This window comes from Lytechinus pictus, chromosome 13 (genome assembly GCF_037042905.1).
Source record: "Lytechinus pictus isolate F3 Inbred chromosome 13, Lp3.0, whole genome shotgun sequence".
In the NCBI taxonomy this organism is placed as follows: Eukaryota; Metazoa; Echinodermata; class Echinoidea; order Temnopleuroida; family Toxopneustidae; genus Lytechinus; species Lytechinus pictus.
The window spans coordinates 6,436,762-6,459,523 of NC_087257.1; the positions used below are offsets into that span (position 1 = coordinate 6,436,762).

At 37.6% G+C, this 22,762-nt stretch overlaps 1 protein-coding gene and 1 pseudogene across 1 annotated transcript; both read right to left on the minus strand.

Annotated features, from left to right (window-relative positions):
• Window positions 1-962: 962 nt before the first annotated feature.
• Window positions 963-5,539, minus strand: LOC135156386 (uncharacterized; annotated as a pseudogene).
• A 7,846-nt stretch (window positions 5,540-13,385) lies between these two features.
• LOC129273921 (carbonyl reductase [NADPH] 3-like) lies at window positions 13,386-22,394 on the minus strand. The gene is made up of 6 exons (XM_064108739.1): window positions 22,008-22,394; window positions 18,845-19,111; window positions 17,356-17,465; window positions 16,787-16,915; window positions 16,248-16,392; window positions 13,386-15,336 (listed from the first exon to the last, which is right to left on the minus strand). Exons 1-6 carry the CDS (start codon window positions 22,026-22,028, stop codon window positions 15,130-15,132), a joined length of 879 nt encoding a protein of 292 aa, XP_063964809.1. The 5' UTR covers window positions 22,029-22,394; the 3' UTR covers window positions 13,386-15,129.
• Window positions 22,395-22,762: the final 368 nt, after the last annotated feature.

A 22,762-nucleotide genomic window follows, 5' to 3' on the forward strand; every position in this document is an offset into this window, starting at 1 on the left:
CGTCTTATGTCCACTTGGTCCACACCATTTAGAGCATATGATTAAATAAAATAATTACGAATCAAATATTCATTTGGCAAACTACAATGATAGATTGAATAAAAACTGCAACCTCTCTGGACTTGTGCTAGATGACATTTTAAGACATGACCCATTGGCGGCGGAAGCCAAAAAAATTAGGGGGGGGGGTCTACCTGAAATTTTTGTGATGGACACATGTAAAAAATTTGACAACCAAAAAAAGAAAAAAAAAAGTAATCAACCTAAATTTTAGGGCGGGGGAACAAGAGACATTTTAAGGGGGGTCCACCAGAATTTAGGGGGGGGGGCGCATGTAGGAAACAAAATTGACAAGCAAAAAAAAAAAAAAAAAGGTTATCAGCTAAAAATTTAGGGGGGACCGTCCCCCCCCCCCCCACCTAAAATTTTTGGGGGACCTGTCGCCCCCGTCCCCCCCCCCCCGCTTCCGCCGCCTATGATTGGACCAAACACCCACTAGACAAAATGGAAGGTAAGCCAAGTGGGTTACATTTAACCAGGACCGTCAACTACCATTCCTTCCTTCACTAAACTCTCCTTCATTCATCCTGTCCCCTCCTCTTTCTATCCCTTCTTCTATCCCTCTGATGTTTCTTCTCTTTTTCTGTCTTTCTTCTAAAGTTCTTCTCAGTCTCGGCGTCTCTTGTCCTTCCCTTCCTTTCTGTCTCTTTGACTCCATTGTTTTCATAAATTCTTAATTTTTTTCTCTCTGTCTCCCCTTTCCATCTCGCCTATGTTTCGTTTTGTGTGTCTCTGTTACCTAATAGCCCCCCCCTCTTTCTCTCTCTCTCTCTCTGCTTGCCTCGTTTAGTGTGTCTCTGTTTCCCTGTCGTCCCCCCTCTCTCTCTGCCTTCCTCTTTTTCTGTCGATTTTTATTGGTCGCATGTTTACTTTTGAAAAAAAAGTCTATCAGAATTCTAAGATGCGTGATGAAATTTTATTCAAACAGAAACCTTTACATGACAATGATAAACGCCAAGATGATTTTTATAAAAGCAGATAATATGCAAATTATCTCTTAACTCCCGGTTAATAGGTAAATAGAATACAATAAACAGCAACAAGATGGTCGGATTATGCGTGTGAAAAAAACAGATTTTCAAACTCTTGCTCACACCTCGACTATATATTGAACATTTTGTTTCCAAACCAAGTTCATTGAGGTTCTCAAAAAGAAAATCAGCTTTGAATAAACAAAGTATTAATACAAAGGATTTCAGTTGGCATAAGAAATGAATCAAACGTAACCCATGATTATAAACATAGTATTTAAGACCCCTTTTTAGTAATGCTCATCAAATTCCTGCAACTAAATTTTTATTTTCAATCGTTTATACAATTGAAATTAAATGTTTATGAACTAAGCAAGCAAAACAGTTATGCAACTTGAGATGTATTAAGAAACATATTTAGCGCAGATTATATCAGCCTTGGAATTGAACAATTTCAAATGAAAGCAAATGAATTCATATATATTTCACAAAAGAAAACATACAAGCCATCAATTGGAAGTCTTTAGTTACACTGCCAGAAACACCTATGGATAGAGTAACTTAAAGCAAAGCAATTGTCCCTATAAAAAATCAATTACATTATAACAATGAATTCACGGTCAATTAGCAATTTGCCAAAATATATCTTAATAGCTCCCTCTCTCGGTAAAATCCGGTGAATTCTCTGTTATATTTCAGTGAACAGCTCCAGTCAAGGATTATAACATGTCATGCTAGAAATCACTCAAGGGGCCGTTTCCTATGTTGCTATGCACCGTTTTACTTTGTTAGGCAAAATAGTTCCATATGATATTTGAAACTAAAACGTATAAAGAAAATGAGGCAATGCACATTTAGATACAGAAAGCGCGACCGTTATTCTCAATCAAATCAGAACGAATGAACGCAATGTATGACATGAAATAATTTGTGTGTTCTCGTAAGGCCGTCAAGTGGGCACAGGTTTAGTCTATATTGTATATACACATTTACATAATATCCAAACTCGAAGTTCCACAAAAGAATGCGTTTCATTGATGGTAATAAGAGTTTTGTTGTTGTTGTTATTGTTCATATAAGAGTCCGGAAAAGAGTAAACTGCAATTCAGAGTAAAAAAACGTCAATTTTTGGAATAGCTGTGCTTCTTCTTCTAGAAGAGCAAAACACTTTATGTACATGGAACTATATGAATAACAATTAATGGAAATTCATCTCAAGTAACGAAAACTGATTGATTTTGTCATCATAGCTATAATACATGTGGTAGAGTATACATGATACAATGATAATGTTTAATAATAATATCAGCTGGATTTATATACATGTGGCACTTTTTGCCTGAGGATACAAAGCCGTTTACCCCGGCCTTCGTGGTCTTAGCTCAAGCTATACCATCTCTGGTGCTCAGTGTATGCAAGGAATTAATACTGCCAGGTACCCATTTACCTGGATCGAGTGCAGCACAGTGTGGGCATAATTATTGCTAAAGGAATACACGCCATGGATAGGATTCGAACAAACAACACCCTGTTTAAAAGGCAAGAGTCAGAACCACTAGACCACGACGCGCCCATAAACTTGAATTTATACCATTACCTATACAAGATAGTGCGCATTTAGATATATCGAAAGTGACCATTAGCAACAGTTATCCTCTCAAATTAATCGCAACCTGAAAACGATTATGATTTAAGACAATATGCGCGTTCTTTCCGTTAAAAGTACCCAATTTCAGTCTATACACTTTACATGCAAATATAACACATTTGCAAAAAGTTTGATTTCAATGACAGTGATTAGAGACATATTTTTTGTGACGTATAAAATCGCAACATATAAAAGCAACATTTGATTGTAATGTTATGTATGCGCTCGTAACCATAGATTCAGTCTGTATACAGTGCACATGTGATTTCAAATAATTTGATTGCCCATGGCCGTTTAAATCTTAACTAGTTCAGTCTTTAGGCTTATATGTGTACAGTGTACATAATGTGATTTATAAATTCTAAAAACTGAATTTTAGTAATATCGATGAGAAATATATTATTTTGAGATTTTTAAAAGTAAGTTTGAAGTGCTGAAATATGTTTCAGAGTAAAGGTAATCCTTCTAGAATAGTTCCCATATTTACACCCCGGCATAAGAGTAAAGCACCTCGTGTAATTACATTTTCAGTGATGAATAAGAACAAAACACTATAAACACTAATGTAAAGTAACAAGAATTTATACATAAAATGGTCATGATTATATAGACACATCTCATACAATACACATGATATACGGATAATGTTTTAACCTGGCTTTATTGATACCGTATTATGCAGAGCTTATACAAGATATTACATTTTATCAAAATGGGGGAAATAGGATTCTAAAAAAGCTGCTTCCAATATATTTAACAATGTTTACAAAAACAACTGAAAGGAAGTAGTTTAAGGAAAAGTATCTTCATACAAACATGTAAAATGTAAGTGGAAAAATGAAAAAGGTTCCCAATATAGTTATGACGCATACCCACAAAAACGTGAAAAAATAACAAATGTGCGTTTTGATAGAATTTTTTTTTCAGATTCTGAAATGGGAAACATAAAATTTACAATATCATTTGTTTGTTTGGTATTATCATCTGTCATGGATCTAGAGGATGAATCGCTTTTTGAATATAAGAATATTATCTCCATCACATGCAATTATATTCCCTGATGACGTCATCATCACTCGAGATCCGACAAGGTGACTGAATCTGATATTTCTATCCAGTCTAGTTGATAAAGGGAATGATGCTACTCTTCTCTTCTTCATATCACCCTCACTCATCACCTGATCAATCACACACGTCTTTCTCTCATCATCTGATGTCACGACGTAGAGGTCGTCTGTCATACGATCAACACACACATTTATGATGACGTCACTATGGGGAATTTCCCTATGATCACCCTCTCTCTCAATGATGAGCGCTCTGCGATCTCTTGTCCAGGGTCGGGCGATGATGTGACCTGATGACAGCACATCGCGCATTGTTATCTTCTCTTTACACGTGATGGTATTGATAATCTCATCATTAGCTGGGTTGATGACGTATATCATAGACTGACTCCCTTCAGCAGCTATGATCATCCCATCCTGATCGACTGCAACGCGCACCCCTGCAACAGTACGCGTCGTGTTTCTTGGTATTGTGACGTCATTGATGTGATTCCACTGCCTGTCGTATACACTGATGCACCCAGGTAGACTGTCTCCTGTACAACCTTCGATGTATCTACCACATACTATCTTGTCATCATTCAGTACTGCACATGAGATTATATATGATGTATCACTACCGTTGATCGCTCTCTGTATGGTTTTACTGTATATATCTAACATGTAGGTGTGTGTTCCACCAATGTTCCTATATGTGATCACCACCTTATCTTCATCTATACATCCAACAATGTACGGGTGTCTGATTTTATCTCTGACATTAATTGTATCAATGAGCTTCCACTCTCCATCATACCCATCAATTCTTCCATCATACTTCTCTCTCCCAACACCCTTCAAAAACCTCACACCTGATACAACACGATTTATTTCTTTCACCTCACCCTCATTCAGTTGCTTCTTTATTTCCTCACTCACTGATGCATGCACACGATGTCCATCTATGACAATATTTTTATCGTCTTCGAGAATTTTGTCCAGTGTCTCTTTTGCTTTCTCTGCTGATTTGGTGTCGTTTTTCAATGATTTCTCAAGCTCTCTTATCTTTATCTCGATCTCTTGAGCGATGTTCTGAATGTCTCCATGAAGAATGCGTTGTTTATCAATTATCGGTTTTCGTCTTTTCTCTGCAATCGAACGATTTTCTTCATGCCGCTTCCCCCGCTTCCCCCTCAATTTTATCTTGGAGCTTTCGAATTTTCTCTTGAAGTTCTCGAATCTCATCTTGAAAATCTTTATTTTCCTCGTCAATCTCGTTATTGATTTTATCAGCATCTTCCCTTTCCCTGGTTCTGTCTCTTTCGATCGCGTTTTCGATTTCGGAATCAACATCATTCTGAATATTTTGCAGATGTTTGTCTTTGGCATGTCTGGTGTTATGCATCTCATTCCCATAGACGCGACATAACTCTGATTTATCAATCGCCCTATTCTTTAGGATGCTGAGATCTTCTCTATTTTTCTTCAGTGCGATCATGATATCCTCTTGAACGCACTGTTGTCGGCGATGATCTGTCAATGCACATGAGTAACATAATGCTACGTTATGTGTTCTGCAATACAAACGTATCAATTCGTCATGTTCCTTACATAAGACATTAGGTACACCTCTTCGTACTATTCCGATGCAATCTTTTTTCAAGGCGCAGTCATGACAGAGCTTCTTCTTCTCCTTCACATAGAAAGTGACGTCAGTAATCGATTCGCAGTCGGCTTCTTCACAAACAGTGCCCTCTTCATCTGAGCTGAATTTAGACGCCATCATGAAAATAATTTAAAGGGGGTTATGGTGGGGAGCTGTAAAGAAAGGGCAGAAAAAAAATAATAATAATAGCTGGATTTATAAAGCGCTTTTTGCCAGAGGATACAAAGCGCTGCTACTATTATCCCGGCTTTGGCTCGAGCTACCATCACCGGCGCTCAGTGCATGCAAGGAATTACTCCTGCCGGGTACCCATTCACCTCACCTGGGTCGAGTGCAGCACAGTGTGGATAAATTTCTTGCTGAAGGAAAATACGCCATGGCTGCGATTCGAACACACGACCCTCTGTTTCAAAGGCGAGAGTCAGAACCACTAGACCACGACGCACCCACAGAAAAAAGAAATTGGATTGAGGCCGAGAAGCACATTAAGAAATAACACGATATAAATTGATCAGATAACAGTTATTATGCACTGTTATCGAGAAAACAGCAATTGAGAGAGAGAGAGAGAGGGGGGAGGGGGTGGGGGGAGGGGGGAGGGGGGTAGGGGGAGAACGAGAAAGGGAGGGAGTGGGAGGGGTGTGATGGGTGTAATATCCTTGACATAACTATGCTACATTTTTTTCAATTGTTTCATGCATGGATTTTTTATGATTTCAGATAATTATTTTTCTGCATCAAAACATAGCCTCGTTGCAGAATAATAATCCAGTTTACAATTTTATATCAGTCACGGCACTATCTTGACTATTATGCCAATGTTCGCTTCGAAACCTTTAAATAGAGTTGCACCAAAACGTTTTTAAGATCTTGCCATGCCTTATACACACCATCAGCTCAGATCATGACACCAGCTTCTTCGTAAGACCCCACATGATTAACCTTTAATAGTGAATAGACTTTCTCTGATACAGCAACGAGTGTAGGTTATGGTAAGCAAGCTTTCTTTGCAGGACTGAACACTTTCTCTCATTAACCATCAAATTCAAGAATCATTTCATCATTAGAGATTTTCAAATTTAAACTAAAAGTCTTATCTTGTATAGCAGTTATTGGCACTAGTTCACTCATCCAAACTCCCGGGCCGAACTCTCTCATTATGTATTTTCTGTTGTGCGCCTCGGAATGGGATATTTCTAGATTGTTGTCGATATATAAAGGCATGTTATCAGTATTACTGTAATCTCAACTACAATTATTCTAAATTCTAATAACGTATACACTTTAGATTTAATCTTACCTTTTTTAAAATGTAAATCCAATCTGAATTTGCGAGTAGTTGGTTCTTCCAACGCCTTTTGAAATAGCGAAGGCTGGCAACAGGCCCAGAAAATATCACAATGATATGAACATGTAGCTCGACCTGAATATTGCGCTTTTGACGTTTGTTTGATCTTAATTTGCATACAATTCATTTAGTTATGCACAATCTTATTAAGAATTAAAGGTGTGTGTACTCTTCACGTATAAATATGATATATAAAATAGAATAAATATAAATATCATCGAACCTGATTTAGATGCAATAAACAAGCCCTTTGGATATTGTCGTAATCTTGGTAGGACATGTAGGAGGTAGATTAGTGGTCTGAGGGTAGAATATGTAAATAAAGATAGCAATATAAATATATATTAACATGACATAAATGCAATAAACAAGCCCTTTTGATAGTGTCGTTATCTCGGAGAGAGAGAGATAGGTAAATTAGTGGGCTAAGGGTAGAATATAAAAAAAATCCGTATAAGGGGAGGGGGTTAGTCGTCATGGCAATTAAATGGTGGATAAAGACGGGCAACAGCATTCAAGAGCTGACGCAATTTTTAAAATTATTTTCTTATTAAGCAATTTGGGTTTTAGATGTCCAGCAATTTATGTTTTCATCAAAATATTTCATTTTTCCTTTTTGTCTTGCCCCCTTCTTGTCCAGTTCCCTTTCTTTAATTACCATCTCCCCTTTCTATTTCCTCCTTCTCGCCCTGTTTTATTTTCATATCGCATAACAAAAAATCTTAGAGACCTTGCCCCAACCCTATTTGCATGGTTGCTCCTACTCTATTCCTCTGAGGGGGGGGGGGGGGGGGGGGCGATGTCGTCTAGTGGTTACGTCTCTTGTCTTTCAAGTAGAGGGACGTGGATTCAACACCCAGCCATCGCGTGTTATCCTTCAGCAAGAAATTTACCCACATTGTGCTGTACTAAACCAAGTTTTGGTGAATCAGTACCCGGCAGGATTAATTTCACGAATGCACTGAGCGCTGAAAGGCAGCTCGAGCTGAAGTCGGAGTAATAATGATAATAATAACAATGCGCCACCTTATAGGTTATTTCTAGATAGATGGCGCTATCATCTTTATTTATATCAGTGATTAACCTGCAGATGCCATTAATAAAAATGCTCCTAAATCACTGGTAAAGAGCATAAATGGTTAATCAACGGGGAACGTTGCATGTGTGAAGTTGTTTACGATGTTTTGAAATAAATATATGCATGCCCGAATTAAAATTCTGAAGAAACATGCTGAGAAGGCTCTCCATGTATGAAAGGAGTCGACTTAATATTAAGTGCCCCCACCCCTTTTGATTTTCTTATCTTTTGTTAGGCCTGTACGTCAGAAAATGGTTTGAAAGCTTATAGTAAAGACAATTTATAAGTAATTTCAAATGAATTAACAAAATAAATGTCTCTTTGCATTGACCCCCAATGTGTGTGTGTGTGTGTTGAAAAAAAGTGTACCTATTTGTGTGAGGCGGTGAGTTTGTTCGTTTTGTGTGATCGAGCACCTTTGGAACGTTGATTCATGATTTTGCCCCCCTCCCCATCTGAAAAATGGATCGACGCCCCTGGCCATGGCCCAATACTTCCATGCGCAGTGCTGTGCGGTTGGTGTGCGGGGCGGAGCCCCAGGAACTTCTTGATATCAAAGCTATTTAAACCTCGCAGATTGCCGCTATATCAAATCGCGGTCTTATACAGAATATAGCTTTTACACAACACAAGCGTAATGAACCAAATATTTTGAGAGGGAAAAACATAGCAATGTGGGAATAATTTGTAAAAGGTCGCCATCGTGCAAAGCGAGCTGGGAAAAAAATTGCCAATTGAAATTAAATTCTAATTAATAGAGGAATTAAGGTATACGTAAGAGGTGCGAACATTAAGAAAGGAGGTGTTCATGTGCTTGTTTTCAAACTATCAGCTTTTTTTATAAGAGCAAAATGTTATTTTAAATGGGGGGGGGGGGATTAGATTTGGTTTGGACGGGGGTGTGCGGCTGAAGGCCCATATTGAAGGGTCATCTTACGGCGATGTTAAAATTCATTCAAGATTTCCAAGATAACCGTTGATTCGAATTGTCCCTCAATCCAAAACGAATTGAAATGAGATAATGCAGGGAAATCTATTATGTACAATAACTTCTGAGCCCCGTCGTATAGATGTTACGATTGATCCAATCAATCGTAACTCTATGGAAATCCATCAGTGTCATTATTTTTTCTACTGGACTTTTTTGCACAATGTCCTTAATTCGTAAACAAAGGATAACACACCAAATCGTCAAGAAATCAATTAATTTATGGATATACATTCATAGATAGAAAATATTTTGAACAAACATATGAATAATAGATGTTGACGTTGCTGGCCGTCCATATAGTTGCGATTGATCGGATCAATCGCAGCTCTTTGTAAGACGGGGCTCTGGTCTACGGTAATGATGCTCTAAACCATCATGACCATGAATGGTCTATTATTTTTTTCAACAGTTTGAAAGCCTACGTAGGCCTAGGCCTGTTCTATCACCCAAAATTCTTAGGCCTACTAATTCGCTGTAAACCAATATCGGGTAAAATTTTAACCAGCACGAGGGTAATTATGAAAGAAATTGTGTCCAACCAATTTTGGGCAGTAGGATATTACCCAATGCGGGAAGAATATTGTCCAAAAGGGATTAAAAAAGCAACAATTACTTTAGAATGGGCTGTTTTAGTCACACTGGATCAATAACAATTCCCAAAAGAAATGCCCAATGTTGGTTGGACACATAATGCACGTACCTCACGGAGCATTTTTACCCAATATTTTTTAGACTGCATGTGCTTTCCACGGAAAGCATTTGATTTGATATGAATTTATTCAGACAAATGAGATTAAATATTTTCATGATTGTCTTGGATTCCCAAACAAGGTAAAAAAAAAACCCCCACACAATAGGCCTATAGGCATCATAGAGTATCAATGACACATTAAAATAGAAATACCAAGAGAAATACAAATAGGCAAAATTTCAAAATGAACTACACTCTACAGCATGAAGACAACAAAAACACATTTATTCAAAGTACTAAAATCGCATAGTGATAATTCAAGACAGTGTCTAATTAATTGGAGATATTTTAACAAAGCTGATTTAAATGTATGACGTGCTTGATTACTAACTACTTTTTGTGGGAGATGATTCCATTCGTCCAGTCGGAGGATAGAAGGACTTCATCTGTACTATAGCAAATAGGACATTCGACATCTTAAGTAAGTGTGATAATTTCTTCCCATTCTATTTGCTCGTGTGCACCGACTCATTGTACTTCGCCTACATTAAGCAAGTTGTGTACAATCTTATAATTAAAAAACAGAAAGAAAAAAAAACCCAGATGATATAGGTCAGAATCGTTTGAATGATTGGTTTAGGTTGCAGGGGCATGCATCTTAACAAACAAAAATGATTGTTAAGTCCTGACTCCTGAAAATATATTTTGGATTTCATTTGAAAATGAAGGACGATTGAATATATAGACAATTCAAATTCAAATCCCATTTTGAATAAACTTTATTCATAATCAAGATAATTGCCCTATAGATCGCGATAATTGGTTCAAATTGGCAATGTCCTGGCCGAAAATGACGGCATTTGCCCAGGGCAAAACAATTAAGGAACAATCAAAGTCGGAGAAGAGAGGAATATTGAACAGAATTGGGAAAAGGAAATTTTCATGCTTCTCTTGTTGTTTGGAAAAGACTGGTCAGATGAGAGTTTAAAGTCAGCGATCTTTTTTTTTCTTCGTTTTCCTCGCTGTTTTTTTTTTGTTGTTGTTGTAAATTTAGTTTCCCATATACTCCCCTCTTCGTTCTTTGCATTTCCGTTTTTATTGAATAAGGAATCACACAAATTTTCATATTTCATTGATCGGTATTTTTTTTTTTTTTTTTACAGTTGGATAGTTTGTCCTATTTTCCCCAGTTTCTTGCGGGTTTTCTCGGAAAGAAGGACATGTTTGGGAAGTGAATAGCATCCCTTTCTATAGATCATAGGCCTATGCATAAAAAAAAATCATATTAATTTAGGGTGAATTTTGGTTAAATAACTAATACTGATGATAATAATAATAATAATGATGATGACAATAATAATAATAATAACAATAATAATAACAGTACCAGGCCTATTACGGCAGGGCTGAGTAAAAATGTCGAGGTAGGCCTACATGGGGACTTTGGGCTCTAGGGTTTACTAAAATCAAGGTCATTTTGCTCCAGAGAAATTTAACAAGAAAAAAGTGGGGGGTTTATAATAAGTCTAATTGTAGCTCATTTTCTTCACGAGAAATTTGACGAGCAAAAAGAAAAAAAAAAAAAAGGGGGGGGGGGTAGTTTCACTTCAAAATAAACGTTTAAAAAAAATCAACACCTGATGTAATATAAAAGACAACAACCAAGGGGGGGGGCACCCCTGTTAACATGGGCGGAAATCCCAGGGGGGACGTGTCCCCCCTACTCAAAATAGTAGGCGGGACACAATATCAAATGTCCCCCCTAATATTTGTGGTCTTTTATGATGGTAAGAAATACATCATTCAAAATCGAAATAAAACATGTATTACTTACATGACCTTACTTTTGGGATGATAATCTTTTGCTTGTCAAATTTATTTTCGTCGAAATGACCATAAATTTGGGGTGTTAACTTTTTTTTTTTTGCTTTTCCAGCCCCTTGTCCCCCTACCTTTTGGGAGAGATTTCCGCCTCTGCCTGTTAAAGGTCTTCGCTATCTGATAGTCTGGTCTACCCCCACTTCGTAGAGCGACATTTTTTAAAGGTTTGTATTAAGTGGTATTAGCGAAATGTATAGGTCTGGCAATGAGAGATGAACATGATATCGATTCTTGCATGAAAACTATCTCCGTGATCACCAGGCGAGGTTCTATATAGCATATATAGCTATAGAGTAAACAAAAAAATGAGGGGGATTCTGCGGTGCTTCAGTTTTAGATTTTATTCATTTTCCGTTCACAAAGCACAACAAAATCAAAGTAACAATACATAGTCAAATTTAAAGTACAATATCAATCGGAATATGCATAAGAATTAGAAGGTATAAACGATGAGAACTAATGAGAACTAAAGTAAGTTTGACTAATAACTATATAAAACAGAACGGAGGGGCTTGTCAAGCAAAGCAAAGCTTGTATGGGAGGCAAGCCCCTGTATAACTTAGTTTCAATACGTAACTTAGAGAAAACATTACAAAACTATAGTATAAAGGAGAGACGGACGACAGTTTAAAAGGAGGCTATACAAAATATCAAAGGGAACAACGAAAGAGTGACACACTCTTGGAATAAATGATAACAGTAATAATAAAAAAAAAAATAGAAAAAAAAAAAATATGGTTACAATAATTGTGATAATGAGGGAGAAACAGAGAGGCAAATGTAGGGAGAGGGGAGGGGTGCAGGTACAATTTGAGGTGCAAAGAGGAGCATGCATATGGCAGGTGAGGGAACAGGTCGGCAGGCAAGTTGTGTCCTGGGAGTTTTAGACGTAAATTGTTCTATTCAATACAATCGAAATGACCTTTCATCGAAATGAGAGAAGATAATATAAGATTATTTATTTAAAAAAAAGTAGGCAGCATACGTGGAAGAGTATATTTCTGATCAAGCAGCTAGGCGGGCCCGCCCCTGGACCTCAAAATACCTGTTTAATATTATACGAGGGAGCGTATCGAGAGCACAAAAACTGACAAGTTCGAAATGCTTGAGAATGATTTTCACAACCATTTCATCTACCTGTATAACACCCATCAGGCCCCGATTGGTGTCATGTAGATGAAGGAATTTGAATTCACTTCACGATACCCATGCAGGACCAAAATCCAATTGAAACCAGTTGGATTTCCAGTGGTTTCAATTATTGGTTTTAACTGGAATATAACAATTTCCAATTGAAACCAATTGGAACCAGTCGGGCAACTTGAAATCCTAACTGTAACCAGTTGAGTAACTGCAAATGTCTTTTAAATGGAAATGACTTCTAACTGGAACCAGTTGAGTAACTGGAAATCCTAACTGGAACCAGTTGGGTAACTGGAAATGTCTTCTAACAGGAATCAGTTAATTGGCTAACGTCACAAACCTAAAACTTGAAATTTAAACAACTCCTTAATCTTTAATGGATTTTCATCAAACCTTCACCAATACCTATCTTTATTTATTTTTCTGCTATTATTACATCAAACTTTTCTTCAAGGTGATATCTTCCCGTTGCCCGATAGTTATTTTTAATTCCTTTGTGAGAACTGTGTCAAACTTGTAATCAGGGGCGGATCCAGGATCAAGAGAAAAAAAAGCTAGGTTTTCAACCACAAATTAGGGATATTTCGTACCCGAAAAAATTTGCCAAGCAAAAAAAACTAATAATAAATAAAATAAAAAATGTTAAGGTTATTTCGTACCCCAAAAAAATTGCCAAGCAAAAACAAGTCTTCAATTTCAAATGAGGGGGCACATCTCCATTTTAATGGCATTAAAAAAAATATTAATTTTGCTTCTCAAAAGGGGGGACACGTGCACACCCTGTATCCGCCAAAGCTTGTAATGGCATTGCCCCCTCCTGTTCTGTGTCCAGAACAAAATATCATCAGACGAGACAAGCGTATTGATATATCATTTGTTTTTAATTATTTTTAAAACACATGCACACGTAGGTACCGAGAAGAAAAATTGATTTGCATTGACAGCAATGTAGCTATTGCTAACGAGCAATATCAATATTTCGTTCCATGACATATTGCTCCGGCGATATTTGCTCCGCTATAAATTCCACACACTAATGGAATAACCAACTTTCATCTTGGAATTTACATTGTACACTATCCAAGACATAACTCTAAACCAAGCATGAAACTCCATTGCAACCTTTAACCTAACCCTATATTTTAGACGAAATAAAGTCCGGAGCAATTGTCGCCGGAGCAAATGTCGTGTCACCCAATAGTTCGCCCCTTTGGGTTCCGCCAGGACATGGTAATGCGAAGTGGAAAACAAAGTATTGGAAAGCAAAGCGTGTGGTTGTCAAAACAATAGGCTCATATAAACAAGAATTAAAGGAGATCAAGGAAAAAAGTAATCAAGAGAGAGAGAGAAAGAGAGACGGGGGGGGGGTAGAGGGAGAGAGGTATAATTAAAAAAGGAGGAAGAGCAAACAAAAGAAAAGGAAAAAATACAAGGATGAAAAATATTACGTGATAAAAAAAAAATCACCTGTATAAATATATAGTTTACTTTTTTTCTAAATTTCAATATACATGGCAATCACACGTACAACTCTTGCCAAATAATCTCCTGATCGCTAAGAAGTTTTCTGTTTTTTTTTCACCAGGGACATGCCCATGAGATTAAAATCGACGTGCGTATTTGGGAATATATCTTATCTATCTCCTCTTTCATTTAAAGAGGTGCTACACTGCAAAAACTCCGGTGTTGATTTAACACCAGCCCGGAATCTATATATGTCCACACCAGAGAAGTATTGAAACAACACCAGTTTGGAATCAAACCGATGCTGTTTTACTATTCATGGGTGTTGTATAAACACCTATCTGGTGTTAGACCAAAACGAAACTGGTGTTGTTTGACACTTCTACGGTGTGGACATATATAGATTCCGGGCTGGTGTTAAATCAACACCAGAGTTCCTGCAGTGTATTGCAAGGAGTATAGAGGTCAGTGCACACAGTACAAATGTGTCTACGATCCGATTTTGGAACAAAATGCACTCTGTCATTTCCTGAAAATGATTGAATATATATTTGTTTATTTCAGGTTAAAAATATTAACTGCAAGAATACAAATATATCGACCTCATTGAGATATATGGAGAGTGTCATAAACATAGTTATGAATTTGAACAAGTATATTGTACGATGGCTAATGACTTTGCACAGTAAAATTTCCTCGTACATAATTCGTATCAAATGTGTAAACGACGTTTTATTAAAAATTAAAAAATCGGGTCGCAGACAGTCGCAAGGTGTGTGGTGGCCTTTAGACGTCAACAGACGTCGCTCCCTATGCTGACGGTCATCGACTGGTATCCCACAATAGACTGACAGAAATACTGAGATGATGGAGCACAAAACGAGGACATATGAACCTTGGAAGCGTTTCATCAATATTTTCATCCGACAAGTTGTCAGATCTGACATCTTTCCATGATTTTGAATAGCTGAGAGGCAATGTTCCTATGGTAACTGTCGGATAAAATGGGACTTGTCGGATAAAACGACCGACAAGTCCTTTCATGAAACGCCCCCCAGAAACATAGTAGCCTTCATATCGGAGTAGTTATTGTAAATAAGGCGTTTTATCATGAATTCCCCATGATCTATAAAATCTAATGTTCATATCTGCATTAACACATCGGTGTTCACAAAGTCATATTCTTTCCTTCTTAATAGGAACTTTCCGTTTGGTTCCGTTGCTTTGGAAGGTAGCAGAGCAAGGAAAACAGGGGTATCGGCGCCCTCTACGGTAGAAACCCTGATGCCTCCGAAGTTGTTGTCCTGGAGGTCTGACGTCATGTCGGTAAGCACGAATCCAGGACAACACTACAACAATAAAGATCATAATAAGGGGGGGGGGGAGAAGAAACAGTTAGAAAAGATTAGCGGCAAGACTGCATAATGACATTCTCCTCTTCTGTCTGGTCCTCACCGGAGCACCTCCAACCAGATAAATTCACTCTCTCACAAATCCTTCTGCTTTGATAATGTTTAAGCAACCAACATTTGGGAACGAGTAGATCTAAGGACATTCCAGCTCAACAAAACCACCAATTTGATATACACTTGAAGGCATTTTTATCATCGCTTTATCGGGATGCATAATGCAATAGAACAAATGAAATGCATTCAAATCACTACTTTACAAAATTATACATCATCATCTTCAAACGGAATTGAATCATCGTATTTCCATTTTTTCCCCTTTAATTCCTGATGAAAGAATAAAAGATATTCCGTGCACTGTTTATGGTACAGTCTCACCATAGAAACCGATTTCAAACCATCCGACGGTATGCCATTGGAAATGACGTTGGTGGCAGTAGCGGCACCACACATTTTAGAATAAGGGGGCAAACGGGCGAGGGGAGGGGGGGGGGGTGGGGACAAAGTACACTTTGTGAGGGGGCATTGGCGGACACGATTTTTTTTGGCCTGTTTCACAATAGCGAATGCAAATCGCGAGCTATTTTTTTATAGGCCCTAACGACGTACGTGTTAAGTCGTGAAGATGATATCTAAACAAAGAAATAATGCGAGCGCGAAGTGCGAGCTAAAATTGTCATTATCCTGAGATGTTAACAAAACATTTTTAGCACATTTTGTAACCACGAGCAAGATGGGAATCTAAATTAAACAATTTATGCGCGCGCGTAGCGCGGGCAGATCCCCCCCCCCCCCCATATTCATCATCAATGGGGTGGGTTCGCATCGGTGTGACTGTGTCCTATACTTACCGAGTTGAGTAGTATACCGTGCCTGGAATCATCCTGTGATATTCTATCAGCTTGAATCTTGGAGAGTAAGATCACACCGAGTTTACCAACTCCATAAGACCACTCGCACCACCCCCTTTCCGTGTTGCATTCAGTTTTGCAGCACCTGCGAACATGAAATTTGTAAATGGTGACAATTAATGGTTTTATTGAACAGAGGTTTATATCATCATTATGATTATTGTTGATATTATCATTATCATCATCAGCAGCAGCAGCATCATCATCATCATTATAAGTATTAACTTTATCATTATTAGTAGTATTATTAATAAAAATAATATTATTATTCGGCATTTCAACAAAGGTCAAATTACAAAGCAAACACATGAGTACAAAGAAGGAACAAGGAAGTCTACAGTACAAGTCCAGGTTGCCTGTGAAAGGAGGAAAAGTTTAAACAGATGGTTTTCTGTAGGAGCGAATCATAATGGAGACTGTATCTTAGCTAGTCCAGACACACGAGTTCCACACCGACAAGGTAATCCAATGAGACTTACTCTAGAAATTCATTCATGAGATCCGCAACGTCCTGCTCTTCTTTAACCTGTCTGAATCTGTTCCTTACGTCATCATTTATTTGACCCCTAAACACCATGGAACCTGTCGTGCTGGCCATATTCACAATCCTACGAGACACATGTAAAAAAAGAACATGAAAATTTAGATAATTGTTTGAATATGACACAGAGAGAGAGATTTTGTTTCTAAAGAGATAGATTTAAGTAGAGACTTATGAGCATTGCGAGAAACTAATATTCGACTTGCAAATCGAGCGTTGATTTGACATTTTGGAAGATAAATGGGAATATAAAAAAAATCATTTACAAGTCACTTCAGGCTAAACAACAAATTTGTAATAAATGTTTCGCCGCGATGGTGCATGGGGAATCATTCCGATACTTATGGGTGATTCTGTCATGCAATACCGTTTGGCAGAGATATTTATTTTCATCAGATGTCATAAGTATTGAGCAAATGACCATCCAGGTCAATAGGTGACCGGAAATGGTTCCAACCTGTTTATCTTTCTATATAGGTAAAATTTATTATTTCAGGAATAACTTGCCTTCCGCAGGAACGAACCAAAGGAAAGAGACTCCGACAGACGTTCAGGAGTCCAAAGAAGTTCGTGTTCATCACCCGTGATGACTTCTCGTACAGCGAAATGTTTTCCTTCTGTAAACATGGTCAAAGATCGTTAAAGAAAACTGATTATGAAGCAAAACAAACAAACAAAAAGCAAAGAAAAAAGAAAATGAAATTAATACAAAATTAATCTAAAGGAAGGACTAGTAAAAGAAAACATGGAGACATAGGAAGCCTTGCCAAGGCATCCATGCTGGAAATAGCAGTGTCCCACAGACCACAGTGTGTTCCACGTATACAGTGTGTCAAACAGTGTATGCCACAGTGTGTAGCAAAGTGTGTACTCGCACAGTGTATCCCAGAGTGTAAATTGAATTGAATTAATAGGAACATCATAGACATCTGCCAATATTCTGATCAAAAGAAAAATAAAAAGGAATTCAAAGCATATACTGTATACAATTTGAGTTACATCCGAGGGAAGCAAAATAGCACAAAGTATAAGATTATTAAATACAAGTACTTTTGAATCGAATGTGTAGAAAATGGAATGAAATCGAATATCGAATGGAATAAAAGTAATTATGAATGGAAAGTATGAATGTGTTTACACTTTGCAGTGTGTTCCAAAATGTGCCCAACAATGTGTTCAGCAATGTCTATAACACAGTGTGTTACTGTGAACCATAATATATTATTCTGTGTCCCATATTATGTGTTCAGCATTGTGTCAAGTAGTGTGACAGTATGTATCAGAGTGTGTTTACAGTGTGTTCAATAGTGTGCTCCACAATTTGTAGAACACAGTGTGCTCCACATAGTGTTGCACGGTGTCACACGGTGTGATCAACGCCCGGATCAACGGTGTGTGTATATAGTGTGTTAAAAAGTGTGCTCCACACTGTGCACCAGTCTAATTAACAGGGTACGTGATACACAATGGCCAACTGTGTGCACCACAGTGCGTAGCATAGTGTTCGACAGTGTGTTCAGTAGTGTGCTCCACAACGGGTAGCACAGCTAGAGTGTCCCAGTTTGCTTCACAGTGTGTAAACAGAGTGTCCCAAAGTATGTATGCAGAGTGTCCCACAGCATACGTTTTCAACAGTGTGTTTAACCGTGTGCTCTACAAAGTGTCCAACCGTGTGCACCAAAGTGCTTTCCACAGTGCATTGCATAGTGATCCACAGTGTGCTATAGGGTGTGTATTACAGTGTGATCGTGTGTCTACAGTGTGTTCAATCTTGGGAGCAATAAAGGGAATGCACTGTTAAAATAACTGTTATTTTTTGTAACAGAGCTAAATCTACCCTTTCGGGAGGGAGTACGGAGGGGGGGGGGGTGTGAAGTTGGAATAGATTAAAATTGAGTCTGATAATGATTGTCCTCATTCAACATTGTATTTGTTAAGTAGGTTATCACTTTCCACAATATACTCATAGTTTTCTTCTTCTATTTGCTCAACCTACAGGTGTACCAATGCCAGCATTGTTGATAAGCACATCGAGTCCGCCATGTTCTTTCTCCAGGTGATCTCTTAGTGTATCGATACTTCTCTGGTCAGTGACGTCAAGAAGATGGAACCTAGGATTGTGTCCCTCTTTCTGAAGGAGCTCTACGGCTGCTAGGCCACGCCCTTCATTGCGCGCCGTCAGGTAAACGACGCCATCTTGTCCAAAATGGCGGCATAGTGATCTCACGATTTCCAGACCGATGCCTTTGTTTGCGCCCGTTACCTGCATGAAAATCAGAAGAAAATAAAAATAATTTCACGACGTCAGAGTAGAGGCGTGGATCGGGGGGGGGGGGGGGTGGGACGATCGCCTTCATGGGAATATTGGGAAGGGGTTCAAACAAAGCGTTCGCCCCCCCCCTAATCATGATAACTTTGATAACTTGGTTAAGTTTTTAATGTGCAAAATATGTTTTTAAAAGCATTGTAAATCACTATAAAGCAATTAAACTTTACATAGAGAATAGCATCCAGCATGATACAAAAATTGTCTGTTATCGGCAAAATTCTGTATCATAAATGGCGCTCGGGGCGCACCAAAACATTGGACATTTAAAAAAACTATCTTTGCTTTAGTGCTGAAAGTTAAGTGGATGAAAGATAGGACTGAATAAAAAAAATCACAGATGATTGGTCGAATGTAAGTATATACACAATATGCGCTTCGATCAGGGCTATTGAAGAATATCGTCATCATAGTGTTTACGCATGAAACAACCCACATATAAATCAAAATGATATACGGAGAAATTCGATTCACTTTGAATACAGAATAGACTAGCACTTGATATTTTTCAATCGCAAAAATAGGCTCCCACCCCCTCCATCGTCGAATTCGATTGAATGCAAATCAACTATCCAAGTATCGCTGAAGTATGTTCTACTGTTAAATGAAATCCATGTAATTTTCACCAAATTTTGCATATATTTAGCACCTAACTATTCCAAATATGCAAAAATAAACATGGGTTCATGTGCTTGATTTTTTTTTGCTCTTGAGCTTGAAGTGAACCAATTTGAAAGGTCTCGAGCAATACCAAATAAAAATAATTTTACGAGATCAAAGAAGATAAAGAATCCCATTGCCATTCGTCTGCACTTTAAAGAGTATCAGCACCTCTAATTTTAACAATAAGAGGTGAAAGGCGACGAAATCATATCTTAAAAATTGAAAATTATGTAACAAATTTAAGAATTACAATAAATCCCGCACTTCATCTAAAAGTCATGTCATTTTCACCAAATCTTGTATGGTTGTAGAGAAATGAATAAAGTATGCTTAGAGGTATGACCATTACAAATTGGGGGTCCGTATGCTTGTTTTCAAAGTATCAGCCCTTTTGTTGGAGCAAATATGTTTTTAAACACACACACACAACGCGTAAAAAGGCCTATCTTCATAAAAACAAAATCTACACCACTATCCCATCAAACTCAAGCCTCAACGTCACATTCGTATACTTTACAGCACTGCAGAGTAAAGTAGGCTGAAGAGGTGGAGGGCTAGTCTTAGAGGCGTTTAAAACGTTGGTCCATTTATCATTTTCAGCAAACGGCTTCGTAAAAACATATCAAGATTTGTTATTAGAGTGCAGATGGTTGGAAAAATCAGATGATACCTATACATAGCTGATTAGGACTTCAATGCGCATGGCGACACATATACCCAGATAGGGAATGATGCACTCATGCGCAAAAACATAACTGGGGAAAGTCCTTTATGGTTTTGAATAAATTTTGTGCAGCATTTATTGTACTCCTTAAATTTGTTGGATAAATTTCGATTTTTTTTTATAGATAGATATAAGGTGCTGCTACTCTTATAATAGCAATATGAATGAACCCTTTCTCTTAAAGGGATGGTCCAGACTGGAGATATTTCTATCTCAATAAATATAGTAAAATTCACAAACCAAAATGCTGAAAATTTGATAAAAATCGCATAACGAAGTTATTGAATTTCAGAGAGTTGCATTATTCCGGTAAAACGTACAGTTCTAGGCATGCATGTCATCATAAATATTCATTAAATAAGTGAACTGATGATGTCATATCCCCCACTTGTTATTTTGTATTTTATCACATGAAATTAGGTTTACTCAAAAAATTTCAACCAAGAACTAAAACAGTTGATTTGACAACTGTTTAAGTGCATTAGTTATTTATTGCCGCAACTTATTTCATCATAACGAAGACACATCGATCATTTCCACATGTATGAAAATTAAATGAAGCATTCATATGATTTCATGTAACAACGTACGAAAATAGAAAGTGGGGATGTGATCATCAGCCCACCTAATGAATATCCATGACTATGTGTCAGTGTTACTGTTTCAATAACTCCGTTTACTCTATTTATTCAAACATAAATATTTTCAGGCCGGACCATCCTTTTAAGTATATAATTCTGAACTACAACCTAAGATTTGGTAATTGAATTCAGATTGATTTTGACTGAGCATGGACCCCACTGAGTTAAGGTACGAGATCAAAGATGTGATCAGTGGCGTACCTAGGATTTTCCCAGGGGGGGGGGGGCAAATTCGTCTGCCAAAGAATTTGACAAGCAAAAAAAATAATACATCTCATTATAAATTCTGTAAAAAACTAATAATACAGATTCAGCTATATATGCCTATTAGTGCATTCTGTGGAAAAGAAATACCAACTCAAATTCTTTATAAGGTTCTGCCTCAACAAACAAGAGGCTAATACTTTTACTTCAAGAAGAAAACAAATCAAAGAGACCAAGCACTGGATAAAAGTTAAGCCTAAGTACATGTACTAATGCCAATTACCCGCGCAGTATGTTGCGCACCCGGGTTGCGCACCGACCCACTCGAATACTCCCACCTAAAAACGAACTATATAATAAACAAATATATCAGGCTTTGAGAAAGTATAGTGGAATTATTTATCCAAGGTTGGTCTGGCAATTACTATTTTTCCCGAGGCAAAAAAGCAAAATATACGACAATGTTCCAAATAGCATGTACATTGTACAATGCGGAAAGGGCATTCGTGCCACATAAGCCTCCACATATGTGGTACTCGTGAGATGGGAAATAGAATAGGTATACAGGTCATAATATTGGTAACTGTAACTATATACTCACCACAGCCACTTGCAACGACATTTTTTCTCCTTGCTGAGTCTTATCAGGGCATGCAGGGATCTTTGTCGTGTGAATTCCCTAGCCTAGGACACCTCCGAGTAGAGCGAACTCTGTACTGTAGTTCCGAACTAGTACAGACCCATGTTACATACCGGTGTGACAAAAATAAGTGTCTTTAAATTGGTAGGAACGCAACTTCACAACAAGCATACAGTAAACGAACCGTAGTGTACAAAGTCATTACCCGTATATATATATATATATATTCAGGTTCACAATTAATTACGTGTTAGCTCGTTCACCGGGCCGTACTGTCCGTACACGTGCATTGGCCATGGCACGTAACATACTAGTGTATAGGAACTCCATGGGGCATACAGTCACAATATGGTTTCATTTATTGATTTCTGATTTCATGCGGCCATACAATGCACTAAATAGTATACATGCTTGTCATTCTTTAAATGGGCTCTATATTTTTTTTTCTAAACTCTTTTTCTTTTAAGTACACACATAATTTGAATGGTGGATTTCAATATAAGAGCACTGTCGATTACATGCCTTGCTCAGATCCCAGCGGGGGCATATATAGTACGTTAAAGGGGAAGTTCACCCTGACGAAAATCTTATTGTAAAATTAGCAGAAAAAATAATAAAAAATATTGCCGAAGGTTTGAGAAAAATTCATCAAATAATCAAAAAGTTATTAGAATTTCAATTATTTGATTTGTGACGTCGACATATGCGAGCAGCAT

Excerpts from the sequence above, each read along its gene's own strand:
- LOC129273921 (XM_064108739.1), bottom strand. The coding sequence starts at position 22,028 with ATGTCGTTGCAAGTGGCTGTG. Across the intron at positions 19,112-22,007 it reads TGTCGTTGCAAGTGGCTGTG|GTAACGGGCGCAAACAAAGG; the intron begins GTGAGTATATAG and ends ATTTTCATGCAG. Across the intron at positions 15,337-16,247 it reads ACGGTATACTACTCAACTCG|TGTTGTCCTGGATTCGTGCT; the intron begins GTAAGTATAGGA and ends TTATTGTTGTAG.